This window comes from Saccopteryx leptura, chromosome 8 (assembly GCF_036850995.1).
Source record: "Saccopteryx leptura isolate mSacLep1 chromosome 8, mSacLep1_pri_phased_curated, whole genome shotgun sequence".
Taxonomy (NCBI): Eukaryota; Metazoa; Chordata; class Mammalia; order Chiroptera; family Emballonuridae; genus Saccopteryx; species Saccopteryx leptura.
The window spans coordinates 26,951,099-26,972,831 of record NC_089510.1 but is presented as its reverse complement, the minus strand read 5'-3'; the positions used below and the strand labels follow the sequence as shown (position 1 = coordinate 26,972,831).

At 40.4% G+C, this 21,733-nt stretch overlaps 1 protein-coding gene and 1 long non-coding RNA gene across 3 annotated transcripts in view; one reads left to right on the top strand and one right to left on the bottom strand.

Moving 5' to 3' along the window:
* EPHA6 (EPH receptor A6) overlaps positions 1-21,733 on the bottom strand; it is an 883,820-nt gene that overhangs the window by 18,734 nt on the left and 843,353 nt on the right. For both annotated transcript variants that reach the window (XM_066348030.1, XM_066348031.1), the window contains one exon: positions 18,249-18,398. In XM_066348030.1, coding sequence (XP_066204127.1) covers positions 18,249-18,398 — 150 coding nt within the window. The remainder of the gene's footprint in view (positions 1-18,248; positions 18,399-21,733) is intronic.
* On the top strand, positions 17,983-20,961 carry LOC136380143 (uncharacterized). The gene is made up of 3 exons (XR_010746848.1): positions 17,983-18,150; positions 19,246-19,443; positions 20,852-20,961. It is a non-coding gene; the product is annotated as an uncharacterized lncRNA (long non-coding RNA).

The following is a 21,733-nucleotide window of genomic DNA, read 5'->3' as shown; positions in this document are numbered from 1 at the left end:
CCCAAATAAAATGGATAGATTTCTCAAAAAGAAGTGTGATATTGAAGAATCCGATTCTGGAAGTGAGCAAAAGTTAAGTGTAAATAAAATAGGACTTGAAGGCTGATGGGCAGAATTTAATTTATAGCATTTTACATCACTTAACACTGAACAACATGATTGGATTATAAACCTACTCATGGAAGCTTCAAGTGATTTTGGTTTGACATTAACAGAAGAAGAACTGGCAGCTATATCCACTGATTGTGAATTGATGATTAAACATAAGGAATTGTCTCTTGAAGCCTTTGGATTTCTATAAAAGAAGAATATGTGGCAGTATTTAAAAAAGCTTTTAACATTTTACTACAATTTTCAACATCCTATTTATGTGAGTTAGGATTTTCTACCCTCAACACAAGAGTAAAAAGAGAGGAATTCTTCAATGTATTGATGAGGAAATGAGAGTTTGCCTTTCAAATATATGCCCAAACATTGAAGAAATTACTAGGACACATCAGGCTTGTGTTTCTCTTAAACACAAGAATGAAAAAACAACACATTCATGTCGGGACCTGCCAAATTTACTAAGAATGTATCTATCTATATAAAAAGATAACATTTTTGTCGTTTTTTTATTTTTTAACCTCTCTTTGTTACAAAGTCTAAAAAGCATAACTCAAAAAATGTAACATAGAAGGTGACAGAGGACAATCTGACTTTGGGTGATGGGTATGCAACATAATTGAACAACAAGATAACCTGGACATGTTATCTTTGAATATATGTATCCTGATTTATTGATGTCACCCCATTAAAAAAATAAAATTATTAAAAAAAATGTAACATAAAAATGTTTTTTAATATCAGAATAAATTTAATTTTGTCATATTTATTTCATTTAATTACCATAAAAGCATGCTTGGACTTTATATTTTTTCTTTAATATTTGACTTAATTATTATAATATATTTCTCAGAAATTTGTATATAGTGCACTTACAATTATTTGTAGGATTTTAAATGCGCCCTGACTTCAAAAAGTTTGAGAACCACTGGTCTAAGGCTGTTTTAAGAGTAAGCCTTTCCCACCCTTTTAATACTAAGATCTTTTCAATACTAAGCTTTTCCCCACACCCTTGACTGTTGCATGATGTGGTCTTGTGCACTCTTATGAGGAATCCCATTTATGCCTCAGATAAGTGGCTTTGTATCAGACTTCTTTATTTGTATACTGGCTTAAAGCAGGGGTCAGGAACCTATGGCTTGCAAGCCAGATGTGGCTCTTTTGATGGCTGTGTCTGGCTCGCAGACAAGTCTTTAATAAAAAAAATAATAACGTTAAAAATATAAAACACTCTCATGTATTACAATCCATTCATTTCCTACCGCTCATGTTCATGGTTGCGGGTGGCTAGAGCCAATCACAGCTGTCCTCTGGGACAACACCAAATTTTTATTGGATAATGCGTAATGTACATGGGTTGTTGTATGGCTCTCACAAAATTACATTTTAAAATATGTGGTGTTCATGGCTCTCTCAGACAAAAAGGTTCCTGACCCCTGGCTTAAAGGCTTTAATTTCTACACTGTAAAATGAGGCAGACCAGGGGCTCTCTCGCTAGGTTTCTGCCATCAGCATTGCGGAAGAGAGGCAGCCAAGATGGCGGAGTGCTGAAGGAGAAAAGAGTTTGTGCTGAGTTTGTGCAGAGCAAAGCAGATGGAAAACAGAGGTGAATAAGGCTGGTGGGACCTTTGATTCTAGAAATACTTGGATGAGTCAGTGGCTTTGGGAGCCCTAAATGGAAAGGGAAGTGTTTTCCCATTGTGTGTATTTCTCACCTTCTGGGTGCGAGCTAGGATTAAAGCTAATGGCCCACCAGCTCTTGGCTCCATGGTTTCATTTACGTCTGTCTGAATCCAATGCGAACCTGCATGGACCAGGCGGCGGTGATGGTGGCCGCGGCTACAGGCTTTACAACCCCTCCTCACCAAGTCAAGTCTTTATCATCATTTAGTCCCCCAAACCCTCCTTCAACTCCCCATTCCTGGCAATCACCACATTGTTGTCCCTGTCCAAGAGTTTTTTTTTCTTTTTTACTCTATCCCTCCACCACCCTCACCCAGCCTCCCTGCCTCCACCCCCCATCATAGCTGTCATCCTGCTCTCTATATATGAGACTGTCACTATTTTGCTTGTTAGTTCATTTTGTTCATTTGATTCCACATATGAGTGAAATCATATGGTACTTGTCTTTCTCTGGCTTATTTCACTTAGCATAATAGTTTCTAGGTCCATCCATGCTGTTGCAAAGGTAAGATTTCCTTCTTTTTTATGGCTGGATAGGATTCCATTGTGTAAATGTACTGAGCTTTTTTATCCCTTCACTGACTGATGGGTACCTGGGTTGTTTTCCAGATCTTGGCCATCGTAAAAAACACTGCAATGAACATAGGGGTGCATCTATTTTCTCAAATTAGTGTTTCAGGTGTCTTAGGATATAGTTCCAGAAATGGGATCCCTGGGTCAAAAGGCAGTTCTAGTTTTAATTTTTATGAGATAACTTCATACTACTTTTATTTGGATCTTAAGTTTAATATTCTGGTTAAATAAAAAAAAATTATTCATAGTTTTCAAACTGTAATCTCTGGCTGAACAGAGTCATTTCTGAATTTTCTCAGTCTTATACACATATCTATTGTTGCATATACAATACTATATTATAATTTTCATCTGCCTTTTTTTTTGAGGCTATATATACTTAAAAACAAGGATTATTTCTTTATATTTTTTCATTCAGTACAGTGTCTGACACATTAATGAATGTTACTGACTTAAAAGTTATTAGATAAAAGTTTTGGATTTGTCTTGATGGAAGAACAGTCTTAGAAAACTTGGAGGCTCAAGGTACCAAAAAATGGATTCAAACCATGATAGCAATGGAATTCTCCTATGAAGGAAATAATACAATATTTGTGCATCAAGAAGCATTGTCCAAAATGATCTCATGATCTCAATCTGGTTTGCCTAGAGAATGAGTGAGGTGAGATTAGGGCTTGCTTTTCTCCAAGAGAGTGAGACTGGACCCAAACTCAGTTTCCTGTAATACTAGTGGCTTCTTCCTCCTTTTGGGAGGGGCTACTATCTCCCACTGGCCTCAAGGTCTTTAGTTGCTAGGGAGCTGACTTTTCCAGGCCACTGTACACAGTTGATACCCAAATCCCGACTGCTTGGTGCCAAGCAGGCTGTTTATTCTTTCAACAAAGTTGCTCTCATGGTTGTCCTGTAAGAAGAGCAAGTGACAAGAAAGTGTGGTCTCTCTCCTGAAACCTTTACCCATAATGTGTTCAGTGTGCGTCTGGTCCCAGTAAGCCTTTCTGTGGGGACAGTGGGAAGATTTGGGGGTTCGTGGCTTTTCTTCCTGCCAATCTTTGGTTTTTAAGTTTCCTTAGTTTCTTAACTTATGACCTTGTAAAATTTGTCTTCAGCCCTGGTGTCAAATGTTAAGGGTTTCACTTTATAGGAGAACAGTAATAACAGTAACAGTGACAATAATAGTAATAGCTAATGATTGAGAGCTCTTGGGTACTTCCAGGTGCCAGTTCTAAATGACTTGCATGTATTTAATCTTTTAATCCCCACTATAACCTTATGAAGATGCTACTATTGTTATTCCCATTTTATAGACAAAGAACTTAAGCATTTTGTGGTTCAATTTGCCCAAGATCACACACCTAAAAACTCTGGCTTTGAAGGTAGACAGAGAAGATATTCACAAAAATGATGAAAAGGCACAACTACTAATTTATTTTTAATTCTTTCATTTAAACAGATGTATTAGTCTCTTAAATGTACTGTTGGGCATACTATATGCATAAAGGCATAGCATAATGAATAGGAAATATTTCTTACTTTAGGAGGTTTATAATCTAGTGAAGGAGACTGAGGAGTATCACTATGTTAAGTACCATGTAGGTCAGGGAGCTGGGAGGGCAGTGGGAGGAGCACCTGTGTCAGGTGCTTCTCCAGGGAGGGGAGCTGAATCTTAAAGGATGTGTACAGAAGGTAGTACAGTCAACTAGATGGCAAGAGAGGTGATACAACCAGACCAAGTATTGGTAGCAGATTCATGCAGCTAGAATAGAGTCTTCATAGAAAGAAATGGTGATATTTGAGGCTGAAAAGTTAAGTAAAAACCATATTTCTTAAGATTATAAATGATTTTGCAAGGTTTTTCTTTTTTTTTGGTGACAGAGACAAAGAGAGGGACAGATGGGACAGGCAGGAAGGGAGAGAGATGAGAAGCATCAATTCTTCGTTGTGGCACTTTTATTGTTCATTGACTGCTTTCTCATATGTGCCTTGACCTAGGGGCTACAGTTAGTGAGTGATCCCTTGCTCAAGCCAGTGACCTTTGGCTCAAGCCAGTGACCTTAGGCTCAAGGCAGCGACCTCTGGGCTCAAGCCAGTGACCATGGTGTCATGTCTATGATCCCACTCTCAAGGCAGCGACCCTGCACTCAAGCTGGTGAGCTGTGCTCAAGCTGGATGAGCCTGTGATCAAACTGGCAACCTCGGAGTTTTGAACCTGGGTCCTCCACGTCCCAGTCTGACGCTCTATCCATTGCACCTCCGCCTGGTCAGGCTGATTTTGCACGTTATAACCATACTTTTTGCAAAGGGGAGAGGGGTTTTGGTGAGTAAATGACATTAGAGTTGCCTTTCGGAAGTTCCCTCTGGATGCAGTGTGGAGAACGCACTGGAGAGGACAGGAGGTCAAGAAGGAGGCTGGCAGTGACCTGGGAGATTGCAGCAGCCTAATGGAGACAGTGTCTGCAGTGTACACTGGCAGCAGTGCAGGAGTGGGGTGACATCAGATGTGTCAGTAGAGGGAGAAGGCAAGAATAATTTCTAGGTTTTTTGTTTGGTCAACTAGCAAAGACAGAGGACATAGAGAAGCAATTTTTGGGCCGGAGTGATAATGAGTTCAATTTTCTAAGAGAGTTCTGATTTCAGATTCAATTAACATATTACATTGAGAGCTTATTATGTGCTGAGTTCTGGGCTAGGTTTTTGTTTGTTTGTTTGTTTGTTTTTACAGAGAGAGAGAGTCAGAGAGAGGGATAGATAGGGACAGACAGACAGGAACGAAGAGAGATGAGAAGCATCAATCATCAGTTTTTTGTTGCGACACCTTAGTTGTTCATTGATTGCTTTCTCATATGTGCCTTGACCATGGGCCTTCAGCACACCGAGTAACCCCTTGCTTGAGCCAGCGACCTTGGGTTCAAGCTGGTGAGCTTTTTTGCTCACGCCAGATGAGCCCGCGCTCAAGCTGGAGACCTCGGGGTCTTGAACCTGGGTCCTCCGCATCCCAGTCTGACACTCTATCCACTGCGCCACCACCTGGTCAGGCTGGGCTAGGTGTTTTAACATAGCTTAATTTATTAGGGTCTCAAAATACCTTATTTTGTGAGTATGCTTATCACATTTTATAGGGAAGAAAACTGAAGCTCCAACTGATGAACATACTGGGTTACTATCACATAGGTAGTAATTTCCTAAAGAACAGGCTAGCATTACCCTCTGGGCAGCCTCTGAACCATGGCAGAAGTAGAGACAACCTGGTTACGTCCTGAGCCACATCCCTGACTCGCTGTTCTCAGATGAGATCTTAGGCCCTCTTCCTCACTCTCCCGTGCTGCATGCTTTCACTCCCACCCACCCGCCTTTGACTTCCATCGCCAGAGCAACCGTTCCACTTTCTGTCCAGATCTCTATGCCTATCACCTCTAGGAGATAACACTTCATAAAGTTGTCACATGGGAGCTTTAGATTAATTTTGTTCCAAACGAACTCTGTTCCTTCCTTGGGATTTGTGTCCTTTGCCAAGGGTGATCTCACTCTTCTTCCTAGTGAGAATGGGGAATTATTTAGGTCTTTGCCTTCCCTGATACTCAAAATTCACTGGTCATACTGATTTACTAGGTTCATATACTATAAATCTGCCCTATTTTTACACCCCTCTCCAAATGATTTATTTCTCGTTTTGATCTTTGCAATAATAGCCTCAGCCTCCTAACTAGTCTTCTTGTGTCTCCTTTCCCTCCCTCAGTCATCCCCCAAGGCGCAGATAAAGCAATCCTACTGAGGTGGAACTGTGATTGCGTTCTTCCCACATCTGGAATCCGGCAGTGGTTCACCATCACCTGACTCTCAGTCTTCACCTCTGACCCAGTCCCATCCCTTTGGCCTGGCCGCTACCAAACACCTGCAGTTGTTCCCACTGTTGCCATATCTGCACAATGCCCTGTCGCATCAAAAAACAGAGCTCTCATTGTCATATTTGTGTATTTTTCGAGGCAGCTTCAGAAGAACTACAGTATCTATTTATCTTTATCTTCGTAAACATTTCTTCTGTGAGAAGTTTAACTTTATAGGTATTTTCTGATTTCTTAATTAAGGACTGACAGGGAGTCAGGGGGGCATACAGGTGCTTTGTCTAAAAGATGAATTGAGGTTTGTTGTTTTAAGATACGGAGGAGTGATAATCAACTAGAGAGAATTTTTTAGCAGGTTGGATTTATGATCATTGTGGGCTGTCATCTTTTTTCACAAGAATTAAACAAGGTTATACCCTTATTTGAAGATTAAAATAAAGTGAAAATACATGAAAATGACTGCAGTGATAGTTCCCATGCAGAGGTGGAAAGAATTAGATTCTGTGAGAAGTTGTTATCCAGAACCTGGCTGTTTATTCTGAATAGATCATACTGGCTCCTAGTCACTGACACTGCAATTTTTAGCAGCAGAGAATCAACATAAGGCTCAGCTGGGGCACAGAGCCGACTGTTTCGCTCTTGCTAAATCTCACGACTTCCAACTGCCTTGACAGTTTCTGAATCAAAGCAGGCAACATGTAGCTTTTATTAAGCCAGGAGAACAAGGGGTAGACAGCCAATAAAAAGACACTGAAACATCCCTGAACAATACCTTGAAACAGGACTGTTTGGACTGCACATGAAATCATATTATTATTATTAGACTGTTACATATCTCTAAAAAAGCAGCATATTGATTGAATTACTCATGTTTTCTTTGAAAAGGAACTGTCTCATAATTTTAGCGAGGGCTAAAATGCACACTAGTAAATGGAAAATATTTTTTATCTTCTCTCTAAATATATATTTATTGCGGCTTTGTGAAATGACCTATAGTTTCAGGTAGAAAGGGGGATGGTGAAGCAAAGGATGCCAATACACTAATTCTTTGGGATAATGATTGCTTATACATATAGGATATTAGATTTATAATACAGTGTAGGAAAACAGCTGTGTTAGGCTTGCTTGCCTGCACTTTGCATGATTAGTGCGTGAGCACATGGCAGAGCCACGTGTGTGTAGTCTATGTAAGGCTATGGGCGCTTGCCCTCAGGGTGGATTGTGGATTGCTTGCCTGCCACTGCGAGGGGCTGTTTTGCTGTTCCTGTGCCTGCTGACGGGAGAAGCGGTTTTCCCCTGCGTGTCTGCTCGTCTGCCGTTGTGAGAATCTATTAAACGGGAATGGCCCATCGCTTTCTGGCTCTGCAGTGTCTCTACCATCTGTCTGAATCCAATGTGGAACTGACTGGCCTCTGCCCTCAGCATTACGTACAGTAATACTAAAAATGCTGGTAATATATTTTCCTTATATGCAATATAAAAACTGTGTTTACATGAGCAAAAAAGAAAAAAGAAAAGAAGTGGTTATAAGTAAATAATATTGAGAATCTTATACCTATTTTCCTATTGAATATTTTTCAACATCCAGAATTTATAATTTAGTGAAAAACAAACAAGACAGAAGAGACATTTCAGTATACATTTTAAAAAGGGGATAGAGTGGTTTTCTATATAATACACAAACAGAAAACACTTTTTCAGAGGCTAATTTGTAATTCATAAATGATTACTGGCATGGAAACAGTATTTTTTTTAACTTTAAGATAAATAATTTTTAATTTAAAGATTTTACTTATTGGTTTTACAGAGATGGGGGTGGAACAAGAAGTATCAACTCATAGTTGCTTCACTTTAATTGTTCATTGATTACTTGTAGTATGTGCCTTGACCGGGCAAGCCCAGGGTTTCAAATGGGTGACCTCAGTGTTCCAGGTCGATGCTCTATCCCCTGTGCCACCACAGGCCTGGCTAAGATAAAGACTTTCTTAAAATCCTACACTTCAGACAATTCATTCTCAGACCTCACAACCGAATGGGAAGGACCTGTATCAAATGGAGAGTGCTAGTCCTCAGTTGGTTACTGCCCCGCAGACTGTTGTATGAGGGAACAAAATGGGGAGCAACCTGAGGTGTGGGACTCTCGTTGGTTAAAAGGTTGTTGATGACATGACTTATGATTTGGAAAATCTTTATCCCTAACAGTTAAAGTCACACATCTTAAGACTGAGGTAACTAACACCTTCTATCTAACTAGGTGTCAGTGTGTAAATAGTGGGAAAAGCATTAGTGAAGGAGTCATCGGAACTGCATCAAAATTCTAAACTGCCACTAAAAAGCTCTGTTGTCTGGCAAGTTTCTGTCCTATTAATAAGGAGAACAGGATTTAGTGCTTGCAATGGGACATTTCAGCTCAAAAAGCTGTGGTTCTAGAGGCATTTACCCTGCAGGTGTGGCCCTGGTCTGCCAGCTCAGTTGGTAAGAGCATTGTCCCAATATGCCAAGGTTGCAGGTTCAACCTCCTGTCAGGGTACATGCAAGAAGCAACCAGCTAAGGCACAATTCAGTGGAACAATAAATCAATGTTTCTCTCTTTCTCTCTCTCTCTCTCTCTCTCTCCTCTCTTTCTCTAACATCAATCAATCAATCAATCAATCAATTAAACTAAAGGCTTACTCTGCAGGACCTTCAGTAGCATCTTTAGATCTCAAAGTTCTGTCACTTTCAGATCTAGATTTGGCCTCCTTTGAAAGGTCTGTTTCCCACAGAGCTCCAAGTGCAGGGAGATAAACATCTAGACGCCACAGTAACTCCTGGTAAGCTAAGCCGAGGAAGATTTAGGAAATCATAGTATTCCTTATTATGCCAGTTTCCCTTCAATAAACTATACTTTTTGGAAATATACGAACACATTCCTAATTTACTTATTTAAAACTATTGTTTTTCTCTAAGAAAACAATGTTCTTAAAACCCAGGGCCATTTTTTCAAGTGCTCTCTGGGTTTTGAAAAACCAAATATTTCTTCACTGGTGCATCATTATGATTTTAGAAAGACATTAGGCAACTCCGATACATATTTGAAACCCAGGAAAAATATCTAAAAGCTATGCAAAAATAGTTCATAAGTCCAAAGGAAAAGAGGATTTTAAAATGCTTTCTTTGTAAATGTTTCAAAGAGAACAAAAGACAGAATTAAAAATTAGGAGAGTGCCTTGGCTCAGTGGTAGAGCGTCGGCCTGGCGTGCAGGGGTCCTGGGTTTGATTCCCGGCCAGGGCACACAGGAGAAGCGCCCATCTGCTTCTCCACCCCTCCCCCTCCCCTTCCTCTCTGTCTCTCTCTTCCCCTCCTGCAGCCAAGGCTCCATTGGAGCAAAGATGGCCCGGGCGCTGGGGATGGCTCCTTGGCCTCTGCCCCAGGCGCTAGAGTGGCTCTGGTCATGACAGAGCGACACCCCAGAGGGGCAGAGCATCGCCCCCTGGTGGGCAGAGCATTGCCCCTGGTGGGCGTGCCAGGTGGATCCCGGTCGGGCACATGCGGGAGTCTGTCTGACTGTCTCTCCCCGTTTCCAGCTTCGGAAAAATACAAAAAAAAGGAAAAAAAAATTATGAGAGCAAAACATTGTGAATGCATTTCTCCCAAGCAGAAGTTATAATTAATTTTTTTATAAAAACATTGCTGGCGTGTATCCATTTTCCAGCTTTGTGGTCATTTAATAAAAAATTCCCTTGAAAATGACACTGTGGTAATAGCATATCGGTTATTGGTTTCCTCTGCTTGGAACTTTACTGTTCCAATTATTTGTAATGGTGATTGATTGCATTTCTTCACATCCCCTGTTACTCTTGCCTTGGTAGCAGACATGCGTCATGCTAGTGTAACTGGTACCTATTTAATTAAATGGCTGCTATTGCCTATGTACCAATAGTAGGGATTATTGAAAAGTGGGGGAAAAGGAGACCATTTTGAAAATTGCTTTGGTAGAATACATATTCAAATAAGTGCAAAAATTCCCTCTGTAATACAGAAGTTGAAATAATGGGAATGGACCCTTAGCAATTTACTGTATCTTACACAGATCATTACACAAGGACCATGACATAATAAAGCAGAGTTAGGAAAATCTAATCAGAGACAAAAATTGGAAATGCCTGGCCTCTCTTGAGTTATAAAAATCATACTGCATTTCTAGGTATGTGAATTTTACACATCCACCATTTGCTGCTGATGGAGTGACCCATAATTGAGAAAGGTTATAGAATTAGGAGGACAAACAAAAAGTATAGTAAAAGGTTATTTTCTTCCTTTTTAATTTTTGAGAAAAAAAAATCCATTCAGATAAGGTCAAAAGATTACTTCCAATCACATCATCTATGAGAAAAATCTTAAAGATAAACTCTGTTTTTTCTTTTTCTTGTTTAAACTTCTGAAAGCAAACTCATTTTTGTACAGGGGTGGGCAAAAGTAGGTTTACAGTTGTTCGCTATGGAAGATAATACAATTATGAATAAATAATAACACAAGAATAAGCTCTTTTTTTTTTTTTTTGTATTTTTCTGAAGCTGGAAACGGGGAGAGACAGTCAGACAGACTCCTGCATGCACCCGACCGGGATCCACCCGGCACGCCCACCAGGGGCGACGCTCTGCCCACCAGGGGGCGATGCTCTGCCCCTCCGGGGCGTCGCTCTGCCGCGACCAGAGCCACTTTAGCACCTGGGGCAGAGGCCAAGGAGCCATCCCCAGCGCCCGGGCCATCTTTGCTCCAATGGAGCCTTGGCTTCAGGAGGGGAAGAGAGAGACAGAGAGGAAGGAGGGGGTGGGGGTGGAGAAGCAAATGGGCGCTTCTCCCATGTGCCCTGGCTGGGAATCGAACCTGGGTCCCCCGCACGCCAGGCCGACGCTCTACTGCTGAGCCAACCGGCCAGGGCCAATAAGCTCTGTTTTGTGTACTCACAACGATAAACCTATTTTTTGTTCCACCCTGTAATAAAAGCTCTTGAAAAAGAGAAATAAACACCAAACTATTGAGGCAGCATTATGCTTCCTAGGAAACCTCAAATGAGATGTTCCCTGACAGGGAGACTGAACTGGCTTTAGTAGCATATGCTTAAATGATACCATACTCAGGAGGCATCTGGGTTTAAAATTGCTTCCAGGAGAATTTTTTTTTAAAAAACATCCTCATGGAAGGAAAAAGCAAAAACAAAACAAAACCCAAGACTTCAGTCCTGCGTTCAGATCATTAGCCGCAGCCAAGTCACCTCTCATTTATGTGGGGCTCGTTTCTCCCGGACATATTAGCTCTAGTGGGGATTGGTTACTTAATGTCGCCTGCTGTGCATGTTTTGCTCACATTTTCTTCGGTTAAGCACATGACACGGTATAAGTGCTGGAAGGTCTGTAGTGCCCTTGATGTTATCTTTGGAGCTTGGGTAGCTCCTAGCATTAAAACGTACTCCCCTATGTAGTAAACAGCAATTTCACGGAACTTGGATGAAAATAACAAAATATTCCCCTGCACTCTTAAAAAGAAAAAAAAAAAACGCTAGAAAATAGCCAGAAGTTGTACCTGTGCCTGTGACATGTTTCTGGTAATAGGCTACATTTGGTGATCATTAGAATTTGATTTTAGGGTACAACTTTGATTATTTTTTTAAGAAATTCAATAAATATGGCACATTCTATGAATTTTTAACATCAAGACACAAAATACTGCAGGAAAGATTTATAGTTCCAAACAACAGTGAGTCAATCTATATTCTTTTTTTACTAGGAAACAATGAAAAACACTTCTCTTGTGATAGAGGGGCATCCATAATTAAAGATGCTTTGATCTCATTATGTAGAACTTCTGTGGGATGGAGACGCCTTTGAAAGGTAGACTTCTGTGGTATAGATTCCAGGGTAAAAGCACGCACTTTGGAGTAAGCAGGGGGCATGAACTTCAGTTCCATCGTTAAGAAGCTAGTCACTTTGGGTAAGTTACTTAAACTTTCTAGATAGCCTCAGTTCTTTCATCTCATAATTATAACAATAACTGTAACTGTCTTAGAGAATTATTTTAAAAATTAAATGAGCTAACCATCTAAAGCAGGGGTCCCCAAACTTTTTACACAGGGGGTCAGTTCACTGTCCCTCAGACCGTTGGAGGGCCGGACTATAAAAAAAAACTATGAACAAATCCCTATGCACACTGCACATATCTTATTTTAAAGTAAAAAACCAAAACGGGAACAAATGCAATATTTAAAATAAAGAACAAGTAAATTTAAATCAACAAACTGACCAATATTTCAATGGGAATTATAGGCCTGCTTTTGGCTAATGAGATGGTCAATGTCCGGTTCCATATTTGTCACTATTAGCCGTAACAAGTGATATGACACACTTCCGGAGCCATGATGCATGCGTCCCACGTCACCGGAAGTAGTACTGTATGTGAGCAACGCTGCGCTTTGTGGTGCCGCCACATACGGTACTTCAGGAGCACAGGATGCATCCGCTCTCACTGACCACCAATGAAAGAGGTACCCCTTCCGGAAGTGCTGTGGGGGCCGAATAAATGGCCTCAGGGGGCCGCAGTTTGGGGACCCCTGATCTAAAGTATTTGGCTCATAATAAGGCAGTTATCATTATTACCACTGATTAAACACAGTTTATGTACAAGGTACTTTACAAACATGAGGTCGGGTTGAGTTTCTGTCATTTACAATCAAAAGAACCCTGAATAATAGAGTATGCTTGCTTCTTGTCATATATTTAAAAAAATAGCAATGTTGCATTCACACAATGTTTTTTCTACTTAACAAAAGGTAGAAGGCATAAGGTGTCTCCCCGCTGAGGAGTGTACACTCTACTTGATGTCAGGGAAAGACTTATAAATGCCAGAACTTCATCTCCTCACCTACGTACTGGGCTCTGTGAGCTTCAGGACCAGGTTTTCTAATCCTCCAGGGACAACACATACGCACTTCTAGTCAGTCCAGAGACTGGCCTGTGTTTAATACGTACCTGCTGGATGTTAAGCAGACAGTACCTGCTGTTCTGTCTGTTAGGCCTTTTATGGACCAGTCCGGTGTCCTCTATTTTATTTTTCTCATTTCCTGTCCACACAATACTACTGACCTTTGGGAAACACTCTATTATTCACGAAAACAAACTCTGCAAACTCAGAATTGTTTATAGCAATAAAATATGCCACAGTTTGCAGAATGGAGGGACTCTTTCCTCAAAATATCTGAAGTTTCCTAAACTTGTTTAAAATCATAAAGCATGTTAACATCCCATATTTAACTAAGCCCATAGCTTAAACTCACCACATGGTGAGTTTAATAAAATATTCAAACAGAACACAGTTGAAGTTTTATTGTCTAAAATATTACTTTCCTTATTTAAAATGCACGTTGGTTGCAAAAAGTCAAACAGAAAACTAGACTTTGACCAAACAAATTAGAAATGCAGGATAAATAAGGAATAACCAGTACTTAGAGGGGAGCAGCTGGAAAAGTCTTGATTAAGCTATTTGTGCTTCCAAATAGAAATTCTGTTTACGGGGTCTTCACAGAAATGCTGACCTCCAATATATTAAGCCAAATAGAATTTCAACTCTCTTTATTGCAGCAGCACCCCCCCAACAAAACAACAACAATAACAACAAAACCCCCAAACAGGTATATTCACAAGATATGTGAAAGACTTTAAAACTTACTACTTTCCTTTTGTCTTGTATCGATTTTAGGACCTCAAGGGTTTGGCTTCCACCCCCGACTCCCACCCTATCAACCCTCAACACACACACACACACACACACACACACACACACACACACACACACACACACACCAGGAACTCTTTGTTCTCCTTTGATTTTCAGGTTCTTGCTTTGGTAACCACTCAGACACCATGGAGATAGCCAGCTCACCCCCTACCTATTTTTTGAAAACAACCAAACTCTGGGTGGAGAGAGAGTTCAACTTTGTGCTGTGGGCATTGGCAATCCTGAATGAATGACACTAGGCTTAATGTCGGGAGTCTGTTTCCGGCTACAGTAGCTTCCAGATATAGTCTTTGTGGTCAGATGAACTTAGTAGACAGAATTGCTCTCTACATGGTCATCTCGGCTACAGTTCATCAGTATACATGGCCAGAGTGGCTGAGTAAACTGTTGGGCAAGATTCAGAAAGGAAGGAGTTGATGACAGGGTTTGCAGTATTCTAGGCAATAATTTACATGGCAGTCTGTGTTGGAAATTACACATTTACACTCTTTCCCTCAGTGGCTGCTCTCCTTAAAAAATTCTGTCTTTTCTGGTATCTCCGCTTGTGCCTGCTTTGCTCTGTGGAAGTTTTATCTCATTGTTGGCACCTCTGCAGAGATTTAGGATTGTCTTAAATTTCAGAAAAGAACAATTTGAATCATTCCCATATTGAGACAAGTATAATAACTATTTCTGCAGAGATTATAAAATAATAGCATGTAATATCCCTGTTAAAAGGAATACTGTACTACTAATCATTTAACCCAGTCCTTTTATTGTATTGCTTGGTCATGAAACTCGGGCACTTCGACAAGCTAAGTGACTTTCATGGTTGATTTATAGTCTGTATAACAATGGCTGTGGACACTAAATCTGTGGTACAATGCACTCCAGGTGGGAAGGTGATCATCTCGGGCGGGAGAAACGATGACTCTTCTCTTTATGTCTATTTGTCTCATTCTAAGAATGACTATTTATGAATGTCTAATAACAACGATTCATTATGACTCTTATGATCATAAAGGAATGAATTTTATGAATGTATTTTATAATATTATGATATTCTACTATTTAAAACCACCTCCACAGCATTTCTTATCTTACTTTCTTGCTTTTCCCCTCAAAAGCATCGGTTACCCTGTTCCGTACTATATCTTTTACTCATTTACTTTGTTTACAGTCTGTCTCCATCCCCCTACAAAGGAAACTCCACAAGGGAAAGAGGTCACTAGTCCTACATGGGGAGTCACACGGACTATAAACCAAACGACAAAGCAGTTACTCACTCTTTCCTTCTTCTTTTTGCCCCTGACTTATTCTAGAAGTTTATTAGCATTGTCTTCTAGGATCACTGTTAAATCACTTACTATGCAATTCTAGGGAAATCACGTCACTTCTCTAAGCCTCACTTTCCTAGTCTAGTTGGACTTGGGTTGGATGAGATCATCTTTATGATCCCTCCAGGAGTAACATTTGTTTTCTGTTGTATCTCTAGTTCCCTTAGAAATATTTTTAAGTAAATAAATGACTATATAAGTATAGTAGTTCTCACACATAATATGAAAATAAACGCACAAACATCATCTGGGAACGCTCAAGAACTTTTTACTGATAAGGGTAGATTATTAGTAAAGTTTGGAGTGGTCTGAGTTAGGCAATTTTTCATTTTGAGTCTGTCAGGAAGCTAGTGAAGGCAAGGACTAAATGGGGTGACAGTCGAGGAGGGTCGTTGAAGTGAGAGCTCTTTTGTGCAGTGATGACTCTAATCTCCTGGAAGAAGATCTTTTATTCTCCAGGTTTGCTTGACTGACCTATTTTAATTGCGTAAAAGTAGAACCAGTAGGCAAGTGTGATCTGGGGTTAGAGTTGAATAGGAGCTACGATGACTGAATCCATCCAGGGCTTCCATTTTTTTTCGGAAAACGGGATAAGAAAAAAAAAATGAGTTCCTTCTAAGACTGAAGGGACAAGTTTCTGCCTCTGAGATTCAGTTTTAAGAACTGAAGAGATAGTTAGTTATAAGCTGCTCCATACAAGGCCCAGGGGCAGGGAAGAGGAATATGTTTCTTCCATTAAAATTCCCTGAAGAATAGTAGAGACACTGTAGGCAAATGACCTGGGTCTGAAAGTCTGAGTGTTGGGAGCGGAGCAGAGTTTGCTGGTTGGGGCACACTCTGCCTTGAAGGGCAGATGCTAGGCAGGACTTGGCCACACTGGCTTTGCGTTTTGATGATGCACCTCAGAGAGGATGATGAGCAGTGTGTATGACCTCAACCTCGCTGCCACGTGAAGTTTCTGGACCTGGCTTTCTCCACAGAGTCAGTAGGCACCCACAGCACTGAGCAGGACTGGCTTCGAAAGTAACACTCTCAGGCAGGGAAGAATAATAGCCATGGTGAGCGAAGAAAGACCCAGTCTTTTCTACGCTTGGCATTAGGAAAGGATAAACTTTTTTTTTTTTTTTTTTAATAATTTTATTTTTTTAATGGGGTGACATCAATAAATCAGGATACATATATTCAAAGATAACAAGTCCAGGTTATCTTGTCGTTCAATTATGTTGCATACCCACCACCCAAAGTCAGATTGTCCTCTGTCACCTTCTATCTTGTTTTCTTTGTGCCCCTCCCCACCCCCTATCCCTCTCCCATTCCCCCCTCCCCCCCGTAACCACCACACTCTTATCAATGTCTCTTAGTTTCACTATTATGTCCCACCTACGTATGGAATAATACAGTTCCTGTTTTTTTCTGATTTACTTATTTCGCTTCGTATCATGTTATCAAGATCCCACCATTTTGCTGTAAATGTTCCGATGTCATCATTTCTTATGGCTGAGTAGTATTCCATAGTGTATATGTGCCACATCTTCTTTAAGGAAAGGATAAACTTTGTGACTGAATAAGTTCTTACAATACTTGGGCAACTTGAAGTTGGGATGCAACAGTGAGGTGTGAGGTGTGAGGTGTGAGGTGTGAGGTGTGAGGTGTGAGGTGTGAGGTGTGAGGTGTGAGGTGTGGAAGGTCTGCTCAAGCAACTGAATGGAAATAAGGAAGGAGCTGTGACAGCAGTACTCCGAGTGTTTTTAGGGATTTTCTGTGGTTACACTGTCTTTGAACATTCAGAATCCCATTAGAGGAGATTTTCCATTTTCATTGTCTCATAAACCATTCGACGCTTTGAGGGAGGCAAGCGAATGGACTGGGTATGACTTCTGAGGTGAGGAAGTCGGATATTACAATATACCTTCAGTTCTGACAGCTCACTTATTTGCCTTGTCCGTGTACTTGCATTTTCTGATTACTGTCTCTATAACTCTGGACAGGTCTTGGAGATCAAATGTGTGTTAATCATCCTATTCTGTAATATTATTAGCCACCAACGTAATTTTTTTTTGTATTTTTCTGAAGTGAGAAGCAGGGAGGCAGAGAGACAGACCCCCACATGTGCCCCCCCAGTATCCACCTGGCATGCCCACTAGGGAGCGATGCTCTGCTCATCTGGGGGGGGGTGTTGCTCCATTGCAATGGGAGCCATTCTAGCGCCTGAGGTGGAGGCCATGGAGTCATCCTCAGCACCCTGGGCCAACTTTGCTCCAATGGAGCCTTGGCTGCAGGAGGAGAAGAAAGAGATGGAGAGAAAGGAGAGGGAGAAGAGTGGAGAAGCAGATGGGCGCTTCTTCTGTGTGCCCTGACTGGGAATTGAACCTAGGATATCCACACACTGGGCTGACGCTCTACCACTGAGCGAAACAGCCAGGGCTAAATTTTTTTTTTTTTTAAGATAAAACAGAAACAAAACAGATTGCACAAAGGATCATGTACATATCTTAAAAGAACCAACCAGATGACATATATTGACAATACAGTGCCTGAAAGTATTCAGTCTTTTTCCACTAAGCAACATGTACTCTAAATGACTTTGCTGCTTAGAGTGGTACATTAAATTTCCCTAAGGAAGAAATGAAAGGGAAACATTACTCTTTCTTTTTGACTTGTAGATCTGATGCAGTATAAGCAGATAAGCAGCGTTACACCACATTAGAACAATGTGTATGAAAGTCTCAGATGCAGGATGTGGATTATGTCCAACATGCAGAGGTCAGCAGCTGGACCCTATGACGCCAAGTACAGCTCAGAATGAAAAGTTACTTCGTTTTCCAAACGCAGCCACAGGCCCTGAACAACTCTGAGGAATGTAAAGCCTGGTCTGAGTGAGGGGAAAAGGCATGTTCCTCCCTCAGTGCTAATGTGTTTACACTCACACAAGGCAGTTCAACTATCGGTGGTACTTACATCCTGGTTAGACATCTCCCAATAAGGCCTCTCTCCGTAGGACATGACCTCCCACATGACAATGCCGTAGCTCCACGCGTCACTGGCTGAGGAGAATTTTCTGTAGGCGATTGCTTCCGGGGCTGTCCACCTTATGGGTATTTTCCCACCCTGGAAAACAAATGGGAGATTTCTCAGCTGGCTCACAAGTGGTTTAAAAACAAAATGGTGTTCCCAGGAAACACCTTCTGTCAAAAAGACCTAGATACTGCATAATAGTGTTGGCATTTTAAGTAAAAAGAAAAAGAAAATGAGAATAATGGTAATATCTCAGAAATATATTTCCTATAATAGTTATTCAGTGGAAACAAGATTAGTGGGAAATAAGTCACACTTCAGAAATATTTTATTTCATTCATTAGAGAAATTTTATTTTCACTTTAGATTCATGCAATTAAACTCTCTATTATGCCATTTGAAGAAAGGTCTAGATTATAGGACATTAAAACTAAATATTATTCACATTCATTAAACATTATATTGCATGTATAAATAATAATGATAATAAGTTCTGACTTAATTGAAGACAAATGGTTAAATACAGAACTGAGACATTCTCTATCAATTTAGTGTTCACCAGAACTTTTCCTTTCACAAGTGGTTTCTTTCCTTTCTTTCATTTTCATCTGTTGTGATTACATTTATTTTAAATTAAAGGAGCTTTTAACATTATACAAGAGCACACGAGAAGGATAATCCTTATAACACTTTTAGGCTAGTTTATATTTTCGTTCTACAATGTTCAAGTCACACCTGAACATACTAAAGAGATTAAATTGCATGAATTTAATCTACACTAGGCAAGTATTAAAGTCGGCTATTGTGTGATACTTACTTTTATCAACAGTTATTACATTTTTATCTCTTGAAACACTCTATAAATCCCCTTTATACTATAACGACCAGAATAAAATGATTCATCCATTTGACTGATTTATGATCTTCGAAATCATTGCAGCTCTGAACAAGTTGAGCGGAGGAGACCAACCTCGAGGCCACTAGATGGCGGGAGAGAACAACGAGCCGCTGCCAGCCGGCCGGCGGTCTCACACCGCGCAGAGAGACGGCTTCTGTTCCCAGCAATGATTCCGGCAGTCAGAACCCACCATAATGAAATTGTTTCAACGTTATCAGCACTCTGATCTGATTACTCACGGTGCGCAAAGTCTGGTGTTACGGCGAGTGGGGGTGGAAGGAAATAAAGGGTGCCTTCTTTGGTCCTTGAGGAATTTAGACCTAACATCTTTAAGGGTGAAGCCATTAATCGAGCCATTTAAACACCATTTATTTAGTAATCTAAACACTACTAACTTGAAAAGAGAAGAGATTCAACCGAAATAAGAACAATTAGGTTTCACCAGGCAAATGAGACCGTTAAAGGAAGCTTCATTTTAAAGAATTGTAGCAAGGAACTGTGAGTAGGAACCCTGGAGAAAATATCTTGAATTCAGTCACCCGATTTACCGGGTGAGGGGAGTGAGCCCAGGGTTTAGCGACTCCTCCCCACATTATTACACATATAATCCCTAGCGATATCATCACAGTCGCCTTATGGGACAGTGATATAAAGACGTAAAAAGTAGTGGGGCCAAACGAACGTTAATGTTGTAACACTGAGTATCCATAACTACCTGTGTAGTTGCCCACTGTGGGGCAGCACCAAATTAAGTCCAGGAAATTAAATTTCCAAACTTAGTGTAATAGTTTAAGAGGGTGGCGGTCAGGGGAAGGGATTTGCAAGCGGAGGATTCATTCTTGAACCCAAATAGAGTTGCCAGATAAAATACAGGACCCACAGTGCAATGTGAATTTCAGATAAATAAAACATCTTATTTTTAGTATAAGTATTCCCCACAACCAAGTGTACTTTTTTGGGGGTATGTGTCCCAAATGTTGCTTGAGACATATTTGTAGTAAAACATATTCATTGCTTATCCGAAATTCAAATTAAACTGGGCACCACCCTATATTTGTTTTTTATTAAATCTAGCAATCCGAACACAGAGCATTAAAAAACCCAACAGAACATAAAGTAGTGTTCTGAAAAGACTACTGTGGTGTGTACTTCCCGAAGGGTCGAGGACACTCAGATCGTGTTTGGGCACCAGCAGTGCAGCAGCCTTTGTTTTAGTGTATGCTGGTTACTGAAGTGCCTCAGTCCTGTGGCTTCACATTTTGAAGCCACTTAAAGTCAGGCGCAGGCTGGTAGAAGCCGCACTTTCACAGAATAAAGGCCAACTTTGTAGATTTGGCCTCAAAACAGATGCAAAAGCAGCAGTCTCATCTGGCGTTTCTGACTCGGGATCTTTCTTTGTCTCTTCTGGTAAACAGTATGTGGAAGTGTGAATTGCTAGTCTGCTGGGCTGATCCTTTGCTAAATCTTTGTGTGCTCCATTAAGACAGGCTGGAAAGCAGAGGGACGGGTTATTTCACGTGCGTTCACTTACAAATGATATCGCATAGGAATGACTTACATACAAGTTTCTATTTCATATGACTTGATACGACATATAAATGAAAACTTTATCACTTTCCTTCCTAAGATTTTATTTTTCTTCCTCAAGGGCAAGATACAGAATGTTTGATTAACAGCATTGCTACCTCAAAATCCATATGTTGAATGAAGCCTTAACCCCCAACGTATTTACAGATAGGGCTTTAAAGAGGTAAATGAGGTCATAAGGGTGGGCTCTACTCCAGTATGGCTGATGTCTTTATAAGAAGATGAAGAGACAACAGAGGTGTGCAGGTACAAGGGAAGGCCATGTGAGGACACAGCAAGAAGATGGCCAGTACGTCTTTATTTCAAATTCTACGCCAGTGTCATCTTGTAATAGAAAGTATGAGGTACCATAAATCTTAAAGCAAAGTATGAAAACTTGGCCCAGAAGTTTTGATATAGAAGATACAATTCTAATTAACAAAACTGCGTGGTAACATGAATCTGACAGTATGTATAAACTGGAATAATTCTGAGTATACATGAGATGGAGATAAGGAAGAATTTGAATCTTTCCTTCTAATGGGAGGACATATGCTGGATATATGGATAGGTTACACCTAAGTGCAAGATGAGACAGAAAGGAGGAGGTCATCAAGGTTACTGCATGATCGCTATCCCCTTTCTTACTTCAGAAGCACAGAAGGCTTCTTCTTCTTCTTTTTTTAAATTGAATGTACAAATGTTGTGGCTTAATCTCATCTACCTACTTTTTTGCCTGTGATTTTGAATCATAGACAGAAGTAATACACTAAGGTATTTATTTTTTTTCTCAAAGCATGAACCACCAGATGTTTGTTTCAGGTTTCAGAAATGAACATGTAGTACTTTAGGTTTGAAATCACAATCATCAGAACATTACATCTTGCTTTACCATATGCCTACAAGAAAAAAAAAGTTCCCAAAGATGCTGATCAAAATGACTGTAACTCAAAAGCCTTCTCAT